The sequence below is a fragment of the Astatotilapia calliptera genome, chromosome 13 (assembly GCF_900246225.1).
Source record: "Astatotilapia calliptera chromosome 13, fAstCal1.2, whole genome shotgun sequence".
NCBI lineage: Eukaryota > Metazoa > Chordata > Actinopteri > Cichliformes > Cichlidae > Astatotilapia > Astatotilapia calliptera.
The window spans coordinates 13,645,327-13,669,799 of NC_039314.1; the positions used below are offsets into that span (position 1 = coordinate 13,645,327).

The following is a 24,473-nucleotide window of genomic DNA, read 5'->3' on the forward strand; positions in this document are numbered from 1 at the left end:
AATTTTACCTCCCTCTCTTCTCAGTGGCAGTTCTCTGCAAGTCAGCACACAGTCCACTTGATAACAAGACTGAGCATATTACATTTCTTTTGTGGGATTGGAGAGTCTCCTACTAATTCACCAGAGACTAGAGCAGCTCCTCGGTCCTTCAACGCTCAAGCCAAGAAAGGTATGTTTTCCAAATGACAAGATCCAAATGATCTCTCTTTGTCTTCTGCTTTCACACTCGGCTTCACTTTACGCTTCTGTTACTTCATGATTTTTACTCTCTTCACTTTGACCGCACTTTGTTCACATTCTTACCTCAGCTGCTGTTTAGACGTGGAGGACATGCTCAAACTCTTCCCAGCTGAGTGTCAGTATGTAAGGCAAATATCAGCAGACTGATAAAAGTGACGCATTTTAGAACGGGAAAAGAGAACTTTGTATTATCACGATAATATAATTTGCTTAAAAGAGCTCCACCTTCACAAACATTACAGTCATATTCAAGTGTTGCATGTGAGTTTCATGCATTGAAAATTGTTTTTATTCCGCTTATTCCTTTTTACTGTCTCCTGCTATGAATGACAAACATGGTTTAGGGTTAAACAGCAAGGATACAGGTACATGAGTCACATACCTATTTGTGTGTTTACACTATAAACATAGCAGGGACCGATTCCATGAAAGTATTCAGGCTTCATCTAATTTTTACCAACTTTTCCTGTGATTATGAAGGTCACTCCTTTGGGTCACAATTGAGGGTCTCTCGATAAGTATAGAATAACACAGAATCCTAAAGGGCACTGTTCTTATCAGAGACCTACATGCGCTGTATTCAGATTTCCCATTTTACAAAATGCCAGCAGTGTTTTTTTGCTTTCCCATTTCCTGGCTGTAACAAACTGTTCTGTTGTCTCTTTGTCTGTGTGACTCAGTCTGTGGCTTTATGCGTCTCTTCTTCAGTCTCTAATTTTTCTGCCTTGTGCGGATGCACCATAGTTTTATCAGTTTCATTGTGTTGTTTTCAGATGCTTCAAGGAAGAGCTTGCGCCATGAGTTGAGCTCTCTGTGGACCTGCCTTCTCCGACTGCTTTCACCTGCAAACATGGGGTTATACGGGAACATGAGGAACTTGTGCGGAGTAGTAGGAGTGGTGCTGCTCGGGCTCAGCCTGACCCAGCCTGTCCTTTCTCAAACTAGCTGTAAAGCAGATGTGGCCCCACAGAATTTTACCCAGCCTCACTACCACAATACAGCCAAAAATAATTCAAAAACAGGCTTTATGTCAGCAATAGTCCAATCCTTTCTCCACACAGTTGAGCCAAACGCCTTTTCTTCAGGTCAGTATCACCACCGACCTTTACTGCCTTACTTCTTCATGTAGCAACATGTCGAGCTACACACGCACAGAGCAGACAGGAAATATTCAAATCACAATAAAATCCTTTGGCTTTCATGTTCTGCATGTCGCAAAATTTCCCTGTTTGGTTAAAGGTGACACACTATTACCCTGCACTCCTGCTCCGTGCTACAAAGAAACTAGACAAAAACATGATGGAATTGGTTAATCAGTAAGAAGTTAATGGGCATTCTTGCATTTTGCAGAGTGAATATTTAACCTTTAGGTGCTCTGTTGTTTGTAAGGTCCCGTATCCTGGCTCAGACGTGTGTGTGTCACATCTATTGTCTGTCCAATTGCTCCATAAACCTGTGTAATAATTTCTATGTAGTATTGATTTATGAAAAGAAGGCACGTTTACACGAAAGCCTGCCTTTCACCAGTTCAGACTGAATTTAAAAGCGACGATTATCAGTATTAGTATTAGATATGTTTATTGAGTAGATTTCGCACAATGACCACTTTAATCATTTATAAAGAGTCCGCTGATTTTTCCATCCTCATGAGGTCACCAGGGCTTAAACAAACAGCGTTTCATAAAAAAATAATAACTTAATGTTACGATAAGGATAAAATGCTGAACAGGGTTCTTACTTAGGAAAAAGCGATTAAGCCAGTGGTTATCAATTGGCAAATGTTTTATAAAATGCAAATTCATTTCAACATACTAAAGGACATTTAACATTTATCTGGTCTCCTGATCGACATGTCTTCTCAGTCACCTGTGCCTGCTGTTGTCCCTGTCAGACATTAAATGATAGGTTTTGTATTGTTGTTTTTGGTATCTAATGTTTTCTGAAAGCTAGACTGGTTTCCTGGTCACGGCAAGATGCAAGGTGTCAGGTTTCCACTTTTACAATGAGAAAGAATAAACGCGTGTGCAGAGCGAAAGACATATTGTCCTTCTAGCCTTTGTACAAATTGTGTGGATGACTAGGACAGAAACCAGCAGCATAGATTTGTATCGGCCACTCATGTACTAAAAAAAAAAAAAATGTTTCTCTTTAATTTCTTTCCAGATTTGGTGGTCACGGTAGTCAAAGAGTTCCAACGTGGGCTGCCAGATCAAGCAACCATCAAAGAAGTAAGGCAGTGTACATGATTTCCACATATTTTACTGTAAACAGGAACTTTGTGCTAATAATAATAGAAAAGGCCACTCCGTCATTAGAGCTCTGACGGCTGTTATATGAGACTGTCTCAAAAAAAATCCCTTTGTGTTTTGTTCCAGTCCATTAAATGTACTAAAGCTCTTTGATCCACTTGATTGTGGACTGTCACCACAGTAAAGTAAATCCACAGTGTACTGATGTCTCACAGGTATTTGACGTCACAGCTGGCCACAAAGAACTGCTGCAGTTCTGCCGTCTTGGCTTTGAAACTGATATTTGTGACACCTTAACGCTAATACATATCGTTTGTATGTGTGTGGGCATGTTACGTGTTCAGATCCTGGTGCACAAAGTGGGTTTCTTGGTGTGTATTGCCATCGGGATCCTGTACATCGTCCTCATGCCCATAGTTGGATTCTTCCTGGCCTGCTGCCGCTGCTGTGGCAACTGCGGTGGGAAGATGTACCAGGAGCAGTCATCCTCCATTCACCGCTGCAGGAAAACACTCTACTGGTGTGCATTCGCCACCACCATCATTATCTTGTGAGTGTGTGTAGGCTGCTCTTGGGAGGTTTTGACCAGCGTAATGATGATGTGTTATCTGAAATTAGCAGTGAAGACAGCTTGAATGCACACGGCTCACTGCATCGCTCAGATCAACAATACGTTGGTGACATAAATTTAATTGTGTTTGTGTCTGTATGTGTTTTGCAGAGCTGGGAATGTCTGCATGTTCAGAAGTAACGAAGCCTTCAAAGTGAGCGTGGACAAGGGTCCAGGGGAGCTGATAAACACTATTGAAAATATTAACACCTTCTTCACCAATGTGCCTGAGGCAAGAGAACATTTCTGAAATGTGGAAATGCATTGTGACAGCATTTATTGGTACCGGCTGACTAACTGCTCTTGAACTTTATTCTTAACCGTAAACTGTTTTGTTAGTTCCTGTTACGGATTATTCACAGTAAGTGCTGCTCTCCTGCAATCCCTCTGCAGCTTTTGTGTGAGATGCAAACAGACCTCAGTTTTGAAGTCAGACCACTGATTAAATACCGACTCCGTTTTCCACATTGTCAATATACTTATCTGAAGTTACAAGAGACTGGGAAAAGGTTGGATGGAAAATGGGGCTGTTTGTTGTTCGTCACTTGCAAAAGCTGCTATGTATGATCAGCCAATGTAATCAGTCATCTCTGTTTGTTGTGTTGTGAACCATATCTTAAGTACACAGTCTGAAATAGTTCGTTTTTACTCCATTTCCAGCAAATTAACAGTGTTGTGGACAAGAGCAACAAAACTGTGGATGAGGTTAAAAAAAACCTGAAAGGTAGGAAAAAGGAACTAACAATGAAGGAGCAGAGGAACAACTATTGTACAACCAAACTGCTGCAATACATTTCCCACCCTTGTCACATGTTTAACCATTTCAAAACATGTTTTTCTGTCTTAGACATCGGAATCCAGTTGGGATCAGCGATCCAGAGTAAATTCAACGGTACCCTGCACAGAGCGTTGCGCTCCGTTAAACTTCTGGATCAAGGTATGAGCCATATCTGCATGCTGAGTCCTGCATCAGCGTGTTAATGAAAGTTCAAATGTAGATACCTGTCATGAGATTGGCAATAACAAAGCCACCCCCACCAAAAAACACAGTGTACAGTTTACTGTAAATGCTTTTCACCTTGGCATCCCTTTTATCTAGTTTTCCCTTAAACCTTTGCATTTGCTTTATTTACTTAGTTAGCTTTTTTAGTTTCTTTTTTTTAGCTAAGAAAAAAACAGACACAGAAGTACAGAAATAACAGTGCAAGTGCAATGCTTTGACTAGCTAAAAGAATTATGTTACATATAAGGTTGTTATAGTGAAACAAAACTAAACTAAAAACTAAAACTAGCTGTGAAACTAGCTTTTAAAAGGTTTTTATTGTAATACTTGTACTGATTTTCCTAAAGCTTAACCCTGACACATGCCCCTCATAGAGAAATAATTCAAAAGATTAAAGCTAACACCGAAACTAATAAAAAAGGAGAAAGATGCCCTGGAAACTAACTGACACCAAAGAAAGTGAAAAACAAAAATTCAAAAGGAAATCAAAATAAAAACTAATTAGATAACACAAAAATATAATAATTCTGGTTACATACTGATTTACAGGCTGACATTTTGAAACTTGGACAGTCGCGAGGGAGCCACACCCAAAAGCGTACCCTGCATACAATTAAAAAAAAATCTGGCCTATTAACTCTAAATTGGTTGAACAAAAAAATATCAAATATTATGTAAGACTTCTCACATTTTTGCAAGGAATTAGGAATCTGGAAAGTTTTCTCATAAGATTTCACACAATCTCACTTCTTTTTGAAACGAGAAACATCGCCCCCTGCTGGTCATTAGAATTCTGGCTCAAGGCACTTCCTTACTAACTTCACTTTTTAGACTCAGAGATTATAGGTTAAAAGCTGTGGATTTCCCAATCATACTGCTTTCTAACCCTTATATGAACTCTAATGATGTGCGTCTGCTGACAGTTTGGGTTAAAAAAGCTTCAAAACTAGTAAATAATCATATTTGGGACACAGTATACAGTATATAATAGTGTCTGGAGTGTTCCTCAGTCAGCTCATTCTTTGTTAGAAACCTTTATAGTTTATCTAAAGCATCTACATCAAAATCTCCTGTGGCTTTCAACAAGCAGCAGTGGTGAAGGGTTATCCTATAAAGCTGAAACCTAAGCTGTGGACATTCCGGTTCTCAGCAGCTCATTTGATCAGACTCTTTGTATTAAAAACATTTCCAGGATGTCAGCTCAGAGACACGGAGGCTCTGAATAGTATAAGGAACCTAGATATGTTTGTTTATTAATTTACAATCGTTTAATTTTAGTATATTAGTCTAGACACCGGAATATTCTCTTTTAAGGATCCACCTTTTCACTATGGGAATTTCAGCATTTCTTTTTAGCAAAAGCAGCTGAATCATTTGTTGACACACTTCTTTACAGAGCACATCCACTCTTAAAGTAACAGAGAGCAGGCTTAGTGCAGGATTGTAAAAAGAGGGTGGGTAAACAAATGTTCCTGTTGTTCATTGACTTGGCTTATGTGAGAATTTCCCATGAATTTTAGCTTCTTATATAGCTTTTACATTCAAAGGAAGGTAGCAGGGACACCCCCCCATATAAACAGCCTTAGATGAATATTTATGTAGTGTATAAACACACACATAGAGACTAATATTTGTGTATTTGATTCATACGAGCAGAGATTCAAAACACCAGCCGTCAACTGAAGACGTTGAACTCGTCTTTGGTCCAGCTGCAGTCCAGCGCAGACCGCGTCCAGGCCAATATCACTGCTGTGAAAAACAGCATCAATCAGACTTTATCCGATTCAAGATGCCAGAACTGTACCACACTAAGCCAAGTACTACAGTCACTAACAGTGGATACCACCATTGATGTAAGTACAGAGTTTGTGTTAACAAGATGACTCATTCCTGCTTTGTTGTTTCTTTCTGAATGGATGAATTGGTTCTGATTGACAAAGGCAAAAAAAAGAAACAGCTTCTGAATGTCATTCAAGGAAAACATGAGTCAGGTTCGACTTATCTACAGACAAAGAATCAGCCCTGTTAGTGGGTTTTATAATATATTATAATGAAGAACCAGGAAGAATCATTTTATGCAATCAAACACTGTCTGATGTCAGCCTGAGACAATGTGGCACATGATCATTTATGACTTTGTCTGAACAGCTGATCTGTCCTCTGTCCATCTGCTCCATGACACAAATGTTGGTTTTGCTGCAGTTTGCTGCCACCTTGTGTTAGTTTGAGGTCTGACATGTTGTTGCTGATAAAAAAAAAAAAAGGTTTGTTGTTTGTGTCTGTCATTGTTCTCTCTAGACTCGCGGCTTGAGCAAGTTTCAGTCCGCAGTGGATAAAGCCAACCAAGCTGATCTCACATCCCAAATCAACAAGGTGAGTGACATCTGCAGACAGAACAGCCTCAGAGAACACATCTGTTTTTCTCATGAGAAATGTCAGTGTTCCCAGCACACAGGCACACTGGTATTGTCTGGTCTTTGAAGGCTCACAAGGGAGTCTTGAAACAGTGAAATAGGATAAAGGGGCCTTCAGATACATTGTTATGCCTATTATTTCCTATGGTTTGCGCCATGCGATGAAAGACTTGCTGTTGCATTGAGCAAAGGGCGGTGCTGGGGTGCTGTGATGTACATTTGCGTGACCAATAGAAACAAGAATTTGGGGCATTTGCTCAGCTGAGTGTTTCATATATTGCGCACAAAAGGAAAAGAAGCCAGAGGGTGCCTTACAGACACTATACAGACACTAGATCTTCACATGCAAGCACATGCAAAGGCTGTAGTTTTGAGGATTTTGAAGATTGACTTTTTCACTGAAAGAAAGGCAAATTCAATATTCACATCATTTTTAATGGAGGCATGTTAACAATATATTTAAACTATTTACATGATAACTCAGGTGGAGGAGTATTTCCAAAACATCCCCCAGACGGTGAACAATGAAACCAACAATATAGTTCAAAGTGAGTAAATGCTGCGGCTGTTGTAACAAACTTTCTGAACTAACTTCATTTTTTAAATATGTGTACTGCATGTGTTTGTGTGCATTACTGAGCTTGTGTGTTTTATTAGGCAGCACCAAACAGCTGGACAGCATACAAGCACAAATCAGTCAGTTTAAAAATTACTTCCCTGTATCTGCGCTGACGGATGTGTCTAGGACACTGAACACGACACAAACTGAAATCAAGAATATCTTGCCACAAATCAACAACGCCGAGTTTATCAGGCAAGAACCCCTGAAGTGCAAACTTGCTGTGTAATCAGTGGCAGAAATACCCACGACTCAGTCATCATGTGTGCATACTTCTTCAGATGGAGCGTGTGTGTGACCCTATGCTGTGTGGTCCTCCTGGTTGTGGTGTGCAACGTCCTGGGTTTGGTCCTGGGCCCTCTGGGTCTGAAACCAAAAGAAGACCCTATGAAGCGCTCCTGCACAGCGAACTGTGGAGGCATCTTCCTCATGATGTGAGTACTGGCTTTGAATGTTGGTTTCATGCCGAGGGGCCTGGTTCTTCTCTGACCTCTGACCTGGATGTATTTGCAGGAGTGCAGGTTTCAGCTTCCTCTTCTCCTGGCTGTTCATGATTGTAGTGATAATACTTTTCTTGGTGGGTGAAAATGTTTACACACTGGTCTGCCGACCCTGGAACAATGGACAACTGCTAAAGGTAGCGATATACACTCACACATGTACCTGCAGATACATGTACAGTGTATGTATATATATGTATGCTCTTCTCTTCTGTTCACAGTTAGTTGATAGTTCTGGCTTGATTCCATTGCCGCAAATAACTTTGTCTTCAGGAATGAAAATGAACATCAGTATCTCTGATATCTACAGGTATGTAATGCCAGATATACATGTTCCATGTAGTTTTTTAAAAAATGCTTAAGCAATAGAGCTAAAAAAAAAAAAAAACATTATGAAATGATTGGAGTCAGTAAAAACTGCAAACTGTGGATCTTGAGAAAAACTTTGGGATATATGAATAATGCACAATAAGCAAAATTTTGAAATACAGTAAATTTCCTTCTAATGTCATAATATCAGAGTTACAGTAGAGTCTGTGCACTTAAAACAATGAGTTAGTGACACTAATGTTATTGATGCTGTTCTAAAAATACTCAGCTCCTACTCCAGAAAATCTGAGGTATTACCAGTCGTAATAGCACCGTGACTCAAAATGGGAAACTTTAAATGGGCGTAATTCATGAAAATCATTTTTAAAACCCTGTGGCGCTTCAATCACATATTGACTGTTTTATTTAAACACAGTAGTTGTGTACAGAGTCAAAATAACGTGTCGTTGGCAGTACTACACATTTAGCCCGGTCCCCCAAACATATCTCTCTGTTTAGGAAAATGAATTCAAATGTGCTTCTTTAAAACTTTCATTCTGATTAGCAATTTTTTTTTTCAGAAACTGTGAGGAAAACCAGGCTCTGTGGACAGCACTCAATTTGTCCCAAATCATAGACCTTGGCAACCTGCTAAACGTGTCAAAAGTGAGCTTCCTTGCCACCCTTTCAAACAAATGAAGACAACCCTATGTGAATTAAGCATACCAGATTGTTTTGTTATGCTGACTGGATCAAAATGATGAAATACATTTTTTCTCTCTCTCCCTGGTCACCCGCAGTACACAGGAAGTGTCCAACAGGACTTTGAGAACACAAATATCTCTCTGCCCTCGGTCGCTTTTCTGAGTGATGACATTAAAAACCAATTACAAGATATCTCCACTGAAGCTAAAAAATTTGATTTCACTGCTATCATGCAGCAGGTATGCCTTATTTTGTGTGGATCACTAACTGTCATTAGATGATTGTGTGTGTACATGTTAAAGTAATCTTATTACTTATCTCCCTCAGATGAACGCCATTTCCAGCATCAATCTGAATACAACAGCAAATAACCTCAATAGTTTAGCTGATGCTCAAGTGAGTGGAATCTTTTACACTTTATTACAAACTAATGTGACTTTGATTTATGTCCTAACCAAACCAACCTCTGGCCTGTTTGTAGCCTGATCCTGATATTAAACAACAATTCAAAAATGAGGCTAATATTGTCAGGATGATCCAGGCTGACATAGACACAAATATCAAGCCACAGCTGGTAAGTTCTGTTCTTCCTTTCTTTCTCTCCTTATCTCCTTATTCTGGGAGTTGTTTTATTCTTTTGTTGGTTATCGGAATTTAAAAAGAGAAATCGACTGCTTTTGCCCATAGACAAATGTGAATTCAAGCCTCAAGGGCCTTCAAACCACTACAGACAAAGTCAATGTGAGTATGCCCTGAGCAGTCAAACGCAGAACTCATTCTCTCTATTTTTTCATTCTCATCCTCTTATTTGTTTTAAATGTATTTTTCATGTATTTATTTTTTCTCATGCTTGCCTTTTTGGCTCTTTCAGGGAACGGTGGAGGAGGTGCTGAGCAATGTGCAAGCAGCACAAGACTTTCTCAAAACAAATGCAACTCGGATTGTAAAGAATGTGAGTAGAGGCACGAGTCACATGAGCTGGAAGAAAAGTGCTCCATGTGGTCGGTCAGTTATTTAGCCACTGGCAACAGGGGGGGAGGAGGTGCAGTGAGTATTGATGTGCTGCTTGTAGTGGAAGCAATGTTCTTACTAGTTCCACAACCACATGGGTTAGGGTGGACATAGCAACTCGTTGCCTTGAAGATTATTTCTAAGCGCCGTCTTTTGTCATGTGAAAGTTGTCTTAGGAGCCTTAAAAACAAAAACGGTTGCTTTCACTGTGTCATAGAAGAAGGTTTAAAAAAATAGCCCAAACTAGCCCTGCAGAAACCACATTTGCTTCCTACCTGAGTAAATAAGCGACACTGGCCTTCAGTTTAAGAGATAAGGCTGACACTGTTATAATTATCATCTATTATCTGTAAATATCAGCTGTCTTCCCTAAACTACCTGTCGCAGTCAGTTTAAATTCTGCCCTTCTACACTGAGGACAAATTCTGAAGAAAAAAACCCGTTCAGGGCTATTTCCATCACAGTATGATGGACCCACTGATCCCTCATGACCTGTCAGTGTAAAGAAGGGAGAAAACACAAGGAACTGACCCCATTTTTTTGTGCCCACCTAGGAAAGCAAAACATTTCTGGACTGTCAGCTGCATTACTTCATTGCTTACACTGACTGGGCCAAACTCATGGTAAAGTCTAACCCAATCTTTGCCTGTACTTGTTGAAATAAATGCCCTGTGCTTGTACAGGTGCCGGAGCTTACCTTTTCTAGTGTTAGTAATCTGTATGCAATCTTCCCTCAGATCACACAGCAGGTGGGCCGCTGTGGGCCGGTGGCAGGAGCTTTAGACTCTGTTGATGTCATTGTCTGTGCATACATGGTGGAATCTCTGGTGAGGATCACATCTTCCACCTAGCAAAATACACCCTGAAGAGGAATATAAATTTAACATAACTAAACTTTCATTTGCTGTTTTTGTTTGTATTTGTATGAAGCCTGCATGGTCTTAAGCTGCCTGTTCTCTCTTCAGAATGCCTTCTGGTTCAGTTTGGGATGGTGCATAATGTTCTTCATCCCCAGCATCATCTTTTCTATCAAGCTGGCCAAGTACTACAGGAGAATGAAGGAATCGGATTTCTTTGAGTAAGAAAAAAAAAGCAAAGAAAATGCACGGGTCAAAATGACGTGACAGATTAATTTGACGGTGGTTGTATGTGTCTGACTTTGACTCTTCATGTCTCTTTTCAGAAACCACATTACCGTGAACCAGATCCCGCGGGCGCAGATGAAACAATGAGAAAGATGGCATTCTCGCAGAGCTGCTTTAAAAGACTGCAGGCGCAAATGTTGCTTTGCCTTACAAACTAAAAACATATGGTGCACTCAGGCACAGATGTGGCATATTGTCACTCTGATGAAAAGTCTGAAAAATCCAGTTTTCACCACGAGGTGGAAACTCAAAAGCAACTTATGAAATGTCCTACACTGCACATACAATAATGTTTCACACGGCATCTTTAAAATAACTCAGGGGTACACAGGGCATAAGGGAAACTGCAGGGATTGGTTTTATCATAGCAAATTTAAAGTCCTGTATTACAATTAGAGTTTTTATAAGTTTTTCAAGTTTTTATACAGGTTTCATATGCATTTCATATGTGAACAGAGCTGCTTTATACATTTGCATGAATGCTGGTGTGCAGCTCCATGAATGTGACTCTAACGTGTGCCTAATCATTTCTAACTCAGTTATAAATTGTAACTGAACTAATGCTGAAAATTAAAACCACAACACTTGTGTTTTTGCTAACTACACAGAACCACTACATTTTTTGTTTTGTTAACATTATGTTGCTGTGAACTGATTTTGAGAGATGTTTTGAATTTATGCTGATTTATAGATAGATGTAGATTTATGGATTTGTAATCGATACTGTTGCTACACAGCACTTTATATCATCTGTTCTGCTCGAACATGATTCAACCATAGCTAATGTTTCTATAAACTGCTAGTTTAACAAGTTCTCTTTTCTTTTTCCTTTTTCTTTTTACTGGTCTTTATGTTCATGCTGACTTATTTGACTCTCTTCACAAACAATTAAAAAACAAAACAACAGATGATATGATCTGATCATATTTACACAGACCCACTGATTATATAGCATTGTGGATTGTTTAGGTTGATGACTGGTGTGTCTTGTGACCATTCGCAGACATCTACTCACTCGTGTGACACAGGATGGATTACCATCAATGAAACTGGTTTTAATTGGCTGAAAACTAAAATGCCATGGTTTAACTTTCATTTGAAGATGTTAGAAACTGCTTTATTGAGGCTTTTTTTAAGAACAGGAAGTTTTTTGGGCACCTGGACTGAGGTTTAGGGGAGTGAAACAGTGTGACTGCAATGAAGTAACACCAAGCAACAGGAAATATTAATGATAATAATGGATACTTTATTGATCCCCATGGGGAAATTACTTGTTTTTCTCTGCATTTGACCCATTCACTCAGTGAAGCAGTGGGCAGCCCACTAAGCAGGCGCCCGGGGAGCAGTGTGTAGGGACGGTACCTTGCTCAGGGGTACCTCAGGGTAGCCGTTAAGTGGATTCGAACCGCCGACCTTCCGATCATGGGGCGACCACTTTACCTACTGAGCTATCCCTGCCCCCATACAGCAACACTGTATGGGTGTCAAACTTAGTTCATCTAAAGGCCATGTGGAAAATGAGAATATTGGCCACTTCCTGTTTTCTTTCTTCTTTTTTCTTTGCATATTTGCCACACTTGTATGTTTCAGATCAAACAAAATCTAATATTAACAAAAAATAACTGGAGTAAATAGAAAATGCAGTTATAAACGAGGATTTCATTCATTACGGGAAAGAAATTATTCAAACCTACCTGGTGTTGTGTAAAAAATTAAATGCCTCTCACGTGAAATCACAGATTAACTGTGATTAACCACATTTTTTTGGAAGCTAAGTGCAATGTCACTAACTATAATCACAAAGTAAAAAGGCTAAACGATCAACAAAAATGTAACACATCATGCTGAGAAAAAAACAGTTGAGAAACAAAGTCACTGACGTATCGATCTTGAAAGAATTACAAACCTGTTTCCGAGACTTTGGGAATCCAGGAAATCGCAGTGTGTCCCCAAATGGAGGAAACTTGGAATAGTGGTGAACCTTGCCAGGAGTGTCCGGCTTACCAAAATTACTTCAAAAGCTTATCAGCAAATCATCCAGGAGATCACAAAAGAACTAAGAGCAGCATCTACACAACTGGAGGCCTCAGTTTAACATGAAGGTACATCTCACATTTGCAGAAAACATCCTGATTATCCTCAAGACATCTGTAACAAAATATCCTGTGGACTGATGAGAAAAGGTGAATTTTGGAAGGCTTCAGTTCTGTTCCATGAGAAGTAAGGACTCATCTGCAGATACTGCAAATGCTCGATTGTAGTTATTCGTGCCCAGATGTTACGTTTAGGGGACAATGACTTTTTCACACAGGGAGAGTTAGGTTTGGATAACCATTTCCCTTAATTATGTAAAATGTTTGATGCTAAAAATTCATGATTATGCACCCCCCCCAAAAAAAGAACAAAAACAAACAAACAAACAAACAAACAAAAAAGCAAAGAGGGAAAATACTTTTTTCACAGCACTGGTAAATCAATTTCAAACTTTTAAGCTTGAATTAAAAGAAACGAACGCTTGTGCAGCTGCATACCTCTTTTTGTATAGATATTTTCTGACGCATTCCCATCTTGGCGCCTTATGTCTGCTATACATAAATTCAAATATGAAAATGATGATGCAAATCATGTTCTCTGATAACCAGGAATTGGTTAATGGCAGATACACACCCTTCTGTCTCCTTCTACCAAGGGTTTCATCCACAAACTTGTTAGCTTGCAGGTGCTGTTGAGGCCTTACACGGAAGCCTAATTTGAAATGTTAAAGGGATGGGTTTTGAATTTGCAAGTCTTATACTCAACACCATGCATCCTCTTCTGCTTATCAAATTCATGGTCGCAGGTGGTGTGGTATCCCAGCTACCACACCCTAGACAGGTCAGCAGTCTCTCAAAGGGCTAACACAGACATTTCATTACACAAAAACTTAGGACATAAAAAAATGTAGGTTTACAATACCTAAAGGCAGTGAAAACAAAACAACACCCATGACCTGTAGGCCTGTGAGAACCAAAAGGTTTTAAGTCTGGTTTTGAACGTATGCACAGATGTAATTGATCTCAGATCAGCAGACAGACAGCTCCACAGTAACTGAAAGCAGGCTCAGCAGACTGAGATGCGAGGCGAGAACAGTTACAAGATCTGAACCTGATGACCCGATAGGTCTTAAAGGTGATTCTATATTGCACTGAGAGCCACTGAAATGCCTTCAATACTGAGGTAATGTGGTCAGGTTTCCATGTACCTGTAAGGATTCTGGCTGCTGCATTTTGAATAAGCTGAAGACGTCCTACTGATGATTTGAGTCCTGCAAATAGAGCGTTGCTATAATTTCCCCTACTTGATATGAACAAATGGACCAATATCTCTAAATTGGTTTATGAAAAGTGGCATCCCTGTGCAGAATGATGGACGCTAAGATTCACTGCTCAAACTTTCAAATAATGAGATCAGTGTACAGCTTATAATTAAAAGCTAAGAGCTCAGCATTTACACTCACTCCAGTTTCTAGGTTTCTGCGTAATGTCAAAGCGGATAGCTACCTTTATCACCTGCTAAAAGGTTTGAAAATGATCAAAAACATTTTACCCCCTGCATACTTCTGATCGTGAAATGTTTTAAAAAGTGCTCTAATGTGGCCATCCCTCTACTGATGCATTCACTTTAGTTGCTCTGCAGGATGCAGTCAGCTGCTCAAAGGCAAGCAAAGGACAGAACAGCAGGGAGAGCCTGCCAGCATCTGTTTAGACGAATTACAGTTTACAGGATGCCATCTATAATTAGAACAAGTGAATCGATGGCATTACAGCACTGGCACCTTGTAATAAGAGACGGTGGAGTCAGCAAAAATCAATTAGATGAAAAAAAGTGACATAAAGTGAAGGAGAAAGACAGGAGGGGGGAAATAATTGGCCGAGGGATGGTAGGTATCATGTTATGCAGGCTCCTGCACCTCCCTCTCCACTGTTTTGACTCCTACTACCCTCTGCGTCTTTAGCACTTTTTTTTTTTACCTTCACATCCTCATGCGGAAACCACCTATTTGCTGTGAGGGACACACATGCACTGTGCGTCCTCGCTTTACTTTTTGCAAGCACTGTAAATGTTTTGTCTCTGTTCAGAATGCTTAAACGGGACAAACATTCCTCGTGCAGGCCTTGAATGTGGAAATATTTCAGCATATTTACACACCTAAATACTTCCTCTGTACCACACACACACACACAAGTGCAGCTGTAAGTGGATTTGCCATGGACGAAAAGGGATACGGTGAAACTCTAATGGGGCAGTGGATCAAATGAATCAAATAATTTTCAGGCTGGGTTAAACTGTAAATACAGGTAAAAACATGTAAGGACATACTGGTCTTGACATTTCAATTGTCTGTTGTGTAGCTAACTTGCAAAGCAGCGTCTCACAAGATCACAAGACCATCTGGCATGTTGAGTTCTCTCTGCACAAGGGTAAAAGGAATATGCCAACAGATCTAGACAAACCAGAACTACATTATTCTGTGGGAAGGAGGACTTGGCAGGCAGATACCAATGACATGTTTTGGAAAGTGCAATAAAATGACCTGACAGACACACAAATTGTTAACCGCCTGCTGTCTATCACTTCCCTATTCATCACGGAGCTCTGTAGCAGTATGGCTTAATCTAAAACAAAACAACAAATCAAAACTTTTACAAGATACCAAAGTGCAATCAAAACTCCAACGTCAACAACACTGCATGTTACAAGCAGCACGTCTCGCGAGGCTGTTAAAAGAAACCGTATTATTATAACCGCAAATGAGCAGGAAATTACACATAAAACTCTGGACGGCAAAGTCGTGTTTTATCTTCAGTTTAATAGCATACAGCATCTTTTCATAAATACTTACGCGTTCTTCAACAAATACTGCCTAAAAATTAGCATCACCGAAAGTACAAAGTTGTCACGTGGATGTGAAATTTTGTTAGGCCGGTGCAGGAGGAGCCAACAGCAACTTGAAGCAAAGGTTAAGGCGAGTGAATATTAACATCAGAAACAGTCGTGACGTTAGGCTCAGTGGCCTCTGTGGGGAAGTCAGGGAGTTCCCAGTGAATCTGAGACGAGTCGAAACATATCTGTTAGATGAGCTGTGCACGCTGTCTGTTAGGTGTGCAGGGCCTGGAATGACTGCCGCTTGATTAAATGGACTTGAGAAAGATATCAGAAAGCTGTTAGGGGTTAGGGGCAGTAGCCCTTTCATACCAAGAGCTGATTAAAGTTTAGAAATGCGTACGTCTTCAAAATATGACTAAGAGTGAAAAGACAGCTGAGCTATGACACTACCCTGTAAATTCGAAGAAGCACCGTAAAAGGCACGCAGGTTTTTCTGCAGCATTTAGAGTCTGATTGTCACTGAATACCTAAGACATGTCTGACTTTCCCAAAACCTCACCCAAACAGGACCTTGGTTTATCATTTTAGTAGTCTTCCAAAGATTGGTACATAATAAATAGGCAGAAGAGTGAAATATTATGGACAGAGACTTAACTTTGACTATAACAAGCTTAACAGGCTGCTCCAACAGAAGGCACTAAGCACAACAGGAACACAAATACACACTTGTTTTTGGCACTTAATCAGAAAAACCCCCAAAGCAGAGGCACAACCAATACTGACTGTTGTCATATAAAAGTGCAGCTGGTGACAGAGCATAACCAGCAGTGGCGATAAGACCGAGGGGCTATCATCTCTAATAACATTACCCTCACCGGGTTCATAAAGGAGGACATGCATGACCTTATGCAAGCAGCAGGGTGCCTGTGTGAGTCACAATCTGTCCCACAAGCACTTGAATTTTAACAGAATTACTGCTAAAATTGAATTTAAAGTTGAACTGTGAGTTGCTTTTACTGGGTACTCTGTCTGGTATGTCCAAGGAGTCGGCTGAGAGGGAGCAGAGGAGACAAGATGGAGCCTAGCGTGACCCCCCCCCCCCCCCAAAAAAAGATGACAGGAATGGAAAAATGGAAGCAAAAGAAAGTCACGTAGATTGTTTTGGTTTACAGATTTGAGTCACTTAAAACCAAACAGAAGCCATCAGCATAAATGTGAAACCAAAAGCCAGTAAAAGAAATCCTGATCTCCTTCCTTCTTCCCTGCTCTGCCAAACCATACCAAGCTTAAAACAACCCACAAAGGTCAGCTTGTCTGAATTCAGACTATTAGATTACTCACTGCATAAACGCACTTGAGCAAGTAAAAGGAAGCTATACTCGGCTATAATTAGCCAACATCTATTTTTAAAAAAGGGAACACACCTTTGTATAAAACCCAGCAACAGGAGTTAGTGGCTTTTGTGTTTGCTGTTCTGATATAATACAAGAACATCCGCATTCAGGACTTAATCAGTGCGAAGCTGAGAGCGGGGTGGAGCATAAAGGCAGAGGCAGATGCCATTTTGGTTCAGGAATAACCGGCTCTGTTTCACTGAGCACTTACATACTATATTGTGTTAATACCGCTACCCTTTGATAGGATTCCTATACAGGTTAAAGTTACGCAATGCAAGAACATTCTCATCGACGTGCAGTTAAGGCTGAAAAGATAAATAACACTGTAGATACAGTTTATACACATAAAGAGTAGGGATGCACCGATCCGACTTTTCTTTGAGATATCTGCAGATACAGAGTATCGACAATAAATTATTAAGCTGCACTTGTCACGCAGAGGATTCATTTACTTATATGTAAAGTAACATGAAGCAAATAAACAACTCAGTTACTGAAATGAGACATAAAAACAGGGACTCCTGCCATCTAGGAAACTAAGCTGAATAAACACAAATATCTTAAAAAAAAAAAAAAAAGAAGTATTTTAATATTGTATACAACTAATTTATGTGCAGCTGTTTCATTTCAGCTTCACGTCAAAGTCTCCACTGCATTTTCTCTCCTCTGCTCTTGTGTGGCGAAGGAGACAGACAGGCCAAGTGAAGAAGACGTTAACCGTATTGACCGCAATAAGCTCCTTAGAGCAAAATGTTCATGCGCACAGAATAATAACAAATAAACTGAGATATACACTGATCTGAAATCTTTGCCACAGATGCCCGATCCATCAGATCTGTGCATCCCCATTTAAACACTTAAATTTACCTGCAGTTATTACACTGGTAGGATCTTCAGTAGTCATTTAATATTTTCTAGTAGTCACATTTCAACAGTTTAAAAACAAAACAAAACAAGAAATACGATCTTATTATATATTATTACATATTATTCTGTTTTATAATATGATTGTCATCACACCGATTTACACTTCGGTCAGATTATGTGTTGAAGGGAGTATAAAGACAGTTTTGTTCTTCATTCATTCTTCTTCAAACTGTGTTAGCAGGTAGAGCCACCCTCTGCCTTTGAATAGCTGTTTGTGTGCAGGTCTGCTGTTCAGGGGTTTCTGCAAGAAGAGCTGGGGTGATGTTGTTGCACAGATCAGAGTCTGCACTGGGGTCTGTGACACTGCCGCTCTGCTCAGTGGGCTGGCGAGGCAGTGCAGGAGGGGGGAATGACGGTGACTGGAGGATGTCCACGTAGCGCTGGCTAGGCTTGGTCTCCCTCTGCAACACTTTTCTCAGCAGTGGTTTCAATAGCCCAACAGTCACCTGAGTACTGTGGGGGTCTGTGAAAGGAGGAGTAGAAGAGGTTGAACTGGACGCCAGGAAAGACGAGGAGTGGGAGGGAGTGTTGGGAGAGGGGAGGTTTTTCAGGACCATGTTCAGGATGGTGGTGACGGTGAAATCCTCAGGGCAAAGTGTCCACAGCAAGTCCAGGTAGGGATCCAGGTCTCTGTGATGGGCCACCTCGCACAACAAAATAGTGAAAATCTCCTTGTTGAGCAGCGGACTCTGTTTACAGCACTTCTGGGCCACCTGGGTGACCCGATACCACTGCTTCTTGCTCATGAGGATCCGCAGAGCCTGTAGGATTGCGTTGGGTCTCCCACTCACCAGCAGCAGCTCCACCTCTAGGTCCTGCTGCTGGTCTCTGTCTGGGTTTAAGCTGGACAGAAGGTACAGTGCTCGTTTATATAGTGGCACGTTGCTTTCATTGCAGTCCCCTCCTCTCCCACTAGAAAAACTCCAAGAGGAAGCCGCCAGGCCCAGACCCAACCCCGTCGAGCCCTGCTCCTTCTGGGCGAGCTCGAGGAATCTGGGCAGCCAGCTGGGCTGGAAATGAAAAACTGACCTGCAGAGGAGCTCAAACACAGGCAAGGCAGCTGAGGAAGTGGAGGTTGTAGATTTTCCTTTACAGTTTGTAAAGTAATCGACCTTAAGGCTGCGATTGTGTTTTGGTCCCCCATTGGTTAATGACAGGGAGGCTACAGGGCTGGATGACAGACCAGCACTGAGAACAGTTTTCCACACATCAGGGGGAGCTCTGCTGGACAGAAATCCTTCACCGTTGTAGTGTAGCTGCAGAGCAGACTGCGCCGCCTTCCAACCCTCGGAGGGAAAGATGCTGAAGATGGAGTTGAGGTACAGCAGAGCCTCTTTATCCAACTCAGGAGACGACAGAAGCCTCAATACTTCTTTCTCAACTAGACTCTCACACATTGCCTCCACCTCTTTAACACTACCCCTCACTAAAGTCCCCTTCACTTCCTCCAGCGAAACCAGAGCCTTGAGCTCAGCCTCAAGAGAACCCATTAGCTTGTCTTGCCCTGTGATACATCCACCTCCTCCATTCTGGGACAGCTGTGCTCCCTTTTGCTTGAAGCCTGCGCTGAGGTAGCTGAAGAGGATGGAGGCTAAAGAGATGGGAGCCTGGAATCTCCCCCCTTTCTTCAGCGAGTCCACGGTGAGCGGGGTGCTGCTCAGGCTCCTCTGCTGGTAGTATTTACAGGCCTCTTCAAAGACAGCTTCTACCAGGAGGGCTCCAGGATGAATACTCTCCACTGTACTGAAACCAGGAGACTTTATTCTGAAGCTGCAGTCTCTGGAGTCCGTCCCCCTGCTCACCACTACAAAAAGTCCAGTTTCTGAGAGTAGGTGAGGTGTACACATATCTGCCCTGTTTGTATATAATAATGCTTCACTCATCAGCACAATCTTTTCCAGCTCTCTGCCACAGTTCAAGTCTATCAGATGCAGGTTTTGCCCCATAATTAGTGCCAGGGTGTCCTCATACATACCAAGGCTAGTGTGAGTGCTGTAATTTACCAAACAGTTGTCTTCTAGTTTGTATACTTGCCGCAGGACCCCGTCTTTCTGCAGGAGACAGAGCCAGCCTGTGCTGAGCAGCAGGAGGAGGCCTCCACAGGCTGTGGGTGAGAAGCTGCAGATCTCAGGTGGCTCAAGAGGAGACAAATATCCTAAGCAATCGATTACCAGCTTCATAAAGTCAGACTCTTTAGCTGAAAGCTTTTTAAGGGGGGTGTTTTTACATGTGGTGCTGACTGTAAAGGAGTCATAGCGAGGGGACCAGGAGAGGAAGAATTTGGAGATGTTCAACAGCGGCTTCGACTTCAAGTCAGGAAGAAGGTGCACATATTCCCCTGAGCTGACCACAGTAAAGTCAGGATTATTGTGGAGGGCGATTTTCACCCCTCCCAAGCTGACAGCCGTCTCGTTCACCTCAAAGTCACGTCTGCAAACACAGTTTCTCAACTTATTCCTTGTGGCGCTGAGGACAGGGGAGCTTTCTGACGGCGGCCGCTCCTCGCACCAGATGATAAGATTAGAGCAAGCACAGACAGATACCACTTTAGCCCGGGGACTGTTGCACAACTGTGATGTCTGCAGGAGATGCCAGCCAGACTTGCACTCCTGGAACTTCCAAAACTCAACTTTCCCACTTTCATAAACCACTGCCACGACCGCTGCACCGCTGCTGCTGCTGCCGCCGCCGTGATGCTCCAGATAGAAAATATCCACGATGGGCACGTTTACGCACAAATCCAGTTTCTTCTGGTTAGGAGCCAGCTGGGGTCTTTCATACTTGTCAAAAGTCACAAGACTGACCTTAGGCTTGCGGAGGACGACATGGATGTGACGTCCATCTGGGCTCATGCGAACACTGTTTATCTGCTCGTTGTTATTCAGACTGAGTATCTCTGTCAGCTCTTTACCGTGAGAAAAGTCCCCGAAATCTGACAGCTGCTTCAACACCAACCCCGCCATATTTCTCCGTTTCCACACCGAGCAGCAGCCCGTAAATACTTTGCCACAGCGTATTAACTAGCCTGCTAGCTTCTGTGGCACATAATCGGGGTCCAGAGTAGCTAACTGAATGGCATCCCGTTAATCTTCATCCTCAAGGTCCGTGCGTGGACAGACGTCCTTCGACAGCCGTCGTCCCCGGTAACGCCATGTCTGTCGACGACAATGAAGGCAAACAGTTCGCTAAAACTGACCTCTGGGTAAGTTTTAATCGAGAAAGGCGCTCTACTCATTCCACTGCTATGCTAGCGCTCCCCTAACATCACGGGATTGTTAATTTCCGGATACTCGGGCTGTTTTGCATAAGAGGAGGAGCCACGGCTGCAAAGATCGTGAGCGAGCAGAAGGAAGAGCGACAGCAGAGCAAAAGCGATACATATAGTACAAGAAATGGTGACGAGATCCGGTACATACGTTTGGAAACTCTTCTTTAATATTACTGACAGCACTTAATTAAACTTATTAGAATGTGTTGAATGTGAAAGCTGGAACACGCAAACACAAAAACTGTGATACGTACTGCTTATGTCTATGGAATAAGAAGTGTAACTTTAGTTATTGTACTTGTTTCGTCTTATTTTGTTACGTTATGTTATACATATTGATATCACCTAGTAGCCTGTGCAGTCTTATAATATGACTTTACTCTGAATTTATTGTATTATTAATTACTTCAATTAATCACTTCAATATTTTTATAACACAGGGGTGGGCAATTAATTTCCCCAAGTATCTGTCTGTCTGTCTGTCTGTCTGTCTGTCTGTCTATTGTAGTGATTGGACAGTACGTTTTTCTCACTAACTACAGCACTGGAAACATAGCTGGCAACTAAATTGAGCAGGGTTTGTGCACTAGTACAAACCCTGCACTCACCCAGTTCATTCTGTAGTCTTAGTCTTAGTGAATCACTTGCTTACTTTGTTGTTTGTATACATGATTTGCAGGTACATCCATTTCCCCCCAATAGAGAAACAATGGAGTAACTTTGGAGCTTCAATAACAGTTCGATATTGTCTGAATAACATTCAGACAATGTTCAGTTTGGCCTGAAGTGTCACCTTGAGCAAGAGATTGAATTGCTTTCTGTTCCAGCTTGATAGCAGACTTTAACCTCTACCTTTGAAAGGTCAAGCAAATCAAAAGTACATGGCCCTTTGGAAATCAGTCCTTCCACAAGAAAAATTATGAGAGAGACACAAATAGAAACTTGGTGGTAGATGTTTTTAAAAACTTTAATTTTTGAAAATAGGTGCAGACCTTTTAAGGATTTTTTTTCGCAGATTTGACTGATGCTTGTTTACATGCAATTATTATGCCCCAGTTTATGCTGAAGTTTATTTAAACAATGCATCAAAATCACTATCCACATATGTGCGTGGGGGCATTTCAAAATGGCTGTCAGTGAGGACTGTGGTTCCACATGTTGTTGCAGTGCATTAAGAAAAATAAGGGCAGGGAATTTGCTCAGCAACGCTGGTGCTGGAAATAGCTTAAACACACATGAAGAACGAATGCTTTTCTGCTCGGACAGCTTTCTTAAAAGGTTGTTTTTAAACCAGTACGATGTAACTATGGAAACCAATGTACCTCCATGGATCTGGTGGCAAGAGTCCATCTTTACTGGCACAAAGCGAGAAACTGCTCTAGCACATCCGTGTTCATTTTGGCAAAAGGGTGCGAAAAGCGACCGCCGGCCAATAAACAGTCTCACCAGAGTTCATACAAACCTGAGAAAGTGACTCACTTAAATCAGCATCCAAAGGCCGAGCCAGCTCGAATACCACGTGTGTGGTTGCAGGAGGATTTGAAAGGTGATGTTGGTCAGGCTTAGTGTCTGTAAACAAACAGCCTGGTAGGTATTTCAAAAACAGCTAACATAGCACACACAGGTAGAAAAAAACAATTTTGCCTTGGATAGAAAATACAGTTTATTACACTGGGAGTGAAAGGCTCAGCGGTGACTCAGTGGAAGTGAATGTCTGCAAGTTATTGAGGCCATGTTTACTGCCTTAGCAAATTTCAGGAGCTATCAAGTTAGCCCACTCTGAAGCTTTGCTGAAGCTTATCTTAGAAGCATTTTAGCGAGAAAAACAAATCTAAGAAGGTGCTGATTACAATAATTTCCTTGAGTGTTCAAGCAGCTCTAAATTTTGCTGCTTTTATTTTTATAAATTAGTCAAGTTGTCCACAGAGACAAAACATACACGCGGTCTCGAGTGAAGTCTCAGTATTGTGATAAAATGTGGGCTTCTATGATAAAATTAAGGCCTGTTGAGCTTGTCTGTGTTTGATAATATTAACCAAATCAACAGGAAACCTTGTGATACCAATAGCATAATTAAATCATGCTGAAACTTCCACTGCCTGCCCCTAAATTGAGCTATCTGTTGCACAATCATATTTATGAGATTTTACTCCAGGTCAGTCTTTGCTAAATTTTAAACCACTAGATAAAAGTTTTTGCTCTGGCATGTGCAGTAGTTCACCTGATATCCAGGAGGAGGCAGTATTGATCTTCAATCGCTGCACTTTGGTGACTTTAAAGTTCAGAGTACAAAATAATGAAAAGAATATCTGTGAAAAGTGCCCACTGAGGTATGTGGATGATGTTTTTCTTATTCTCACTCTTACCCCGAGTGCACAAATGCACCGAATCTTACTCTAAAGCACGCCAGACAGCACTCGCTGTGTCTTTCAATTATTATCACATGTCTGCACAGAGCCAGCATCACAAGGCTGATGTCTTCTCTCGACCGCAGTTAGCTCAACCGGTCCCTTAAATCTCATGACTTTTATTGTTTCTATTTTACATCACTGCATCCAAGCAGTTCGAGCTTTCCAGTAAAACCTGCGGTAATCCTGATATGGCTGGATGAGAGACATGTTTTTTTTAATTAATTTTCCACCTACGTTTGACCAACTAGGTGATCCAAAACAACGATGTGTTAGTTACAAAAGCTGCATCTTTACACCATACTCAAATTCACATATTCTTCTGTTAGTGTCTGAAATTACAAGGGGACAAAGTTTGAGGAAAAGTGTGATATTTGGCTTTTACCTCCTTGACCTAGCTGAAGAGTAACTCAGGGTCGCCTTTTCAAAGCTTTAAGCTCCTATAGGCTAACTCCGCTGTGCCAGAAACCACTTTAAAGGAGACAGGCTACCCATTCATAGTAGTCTGTGTGCCTGTGTATTTATGTCCTATTATGTCTCTGTGTCATTGCTGATAAAAATATATGGATGCAGTATGTTATTGGAACAGTATATTTAAGCCTAGTCGCCTACAGACAGGCTTGCTTTGGACCAAAAGAAAAAACCCGCCTTCTATTAGAGAGTGTGTTTAGTCTGCTGTGCTGTAGACAGGAAGATAAAGTGCTTGTCTGGAGACGCAAAGAGGGCTGGATGCAGAGGAGATTTCCTTTTTGAGTTATAAGGCTCAGAAAAGAAAACCAGTGGCTACAAATGTTCGGTGCTC

The 24,473-nt window shown here is 41.3% G+C and overlaps 2 protein-coding genes across 2 annotated transcripts; one reads left to right on the plus strand and one right to left on the minus strand.

Annotated features, from left to right (window-relative positions):
• Window positions 1–11,713, plus strand: prom2 (prominin 2). The gene is made up of 24 exons (XM_026190781.1): window positions 1–169; window positions 1,014–1,325; window positions 2,404–2,468; window positions 2,834–3,039; window positions 3,211–3,331; window positions 3,760–3,823; window positions 3,947–4,036; window positions 5,759–5,955; window positions 6,401–6,475; window positions 7,001–7,064; window positions 7,174–7,330; window positions 7,417–7,569; window positions 7,649–7,772; window positions 7,857–7,945; window positions 8,526–8,610; window positions 8,745–8,888; window positions 8,977–9,045; window positions 9,131–9,223; window positions 9,337–9,390; window positions 9,521–9,601; window positions 10,215–10,283; window positions 10,398–10,487; window positions 10,626–10,738; window positions 10,844–11,713. Exons 2-24 carry the CDS (start codon window positions 1,091–1,093, stop codon window positions 10,890–10,892), a joined length of 2,487 nt encoding a protein of 828 aa, XP_026046566.1. The 5' UTR covers window positions 1–169; window positions 1,014–1,090; the 3' UTR covers window positions 10,893–11,713.
• A 3,921-nt stretch (window positions 11,714–15,634) lies between these two features.
• hps6 (HPS6 biogenesis of lysosomal organelles complex 2 subunit 3) lies at window positions 15,635–21,328 on the minus strand. The gene has a single exon (XM_026190708.1). The coding sequence runs from the start codon at window positions 20,956–20,958 to the stop codon at window positions 18,160–18,162; it is 2,799 nt and encodes a 932-aa protein (XP_026046493.1). The 5' UTR covers window positions 20,959–21,328; the 3' UTR covers window positions 15,635–18,159.
• Between the last annotated feature and the right edge of the window lie 3,145 nt (window positions 21,329–24,473).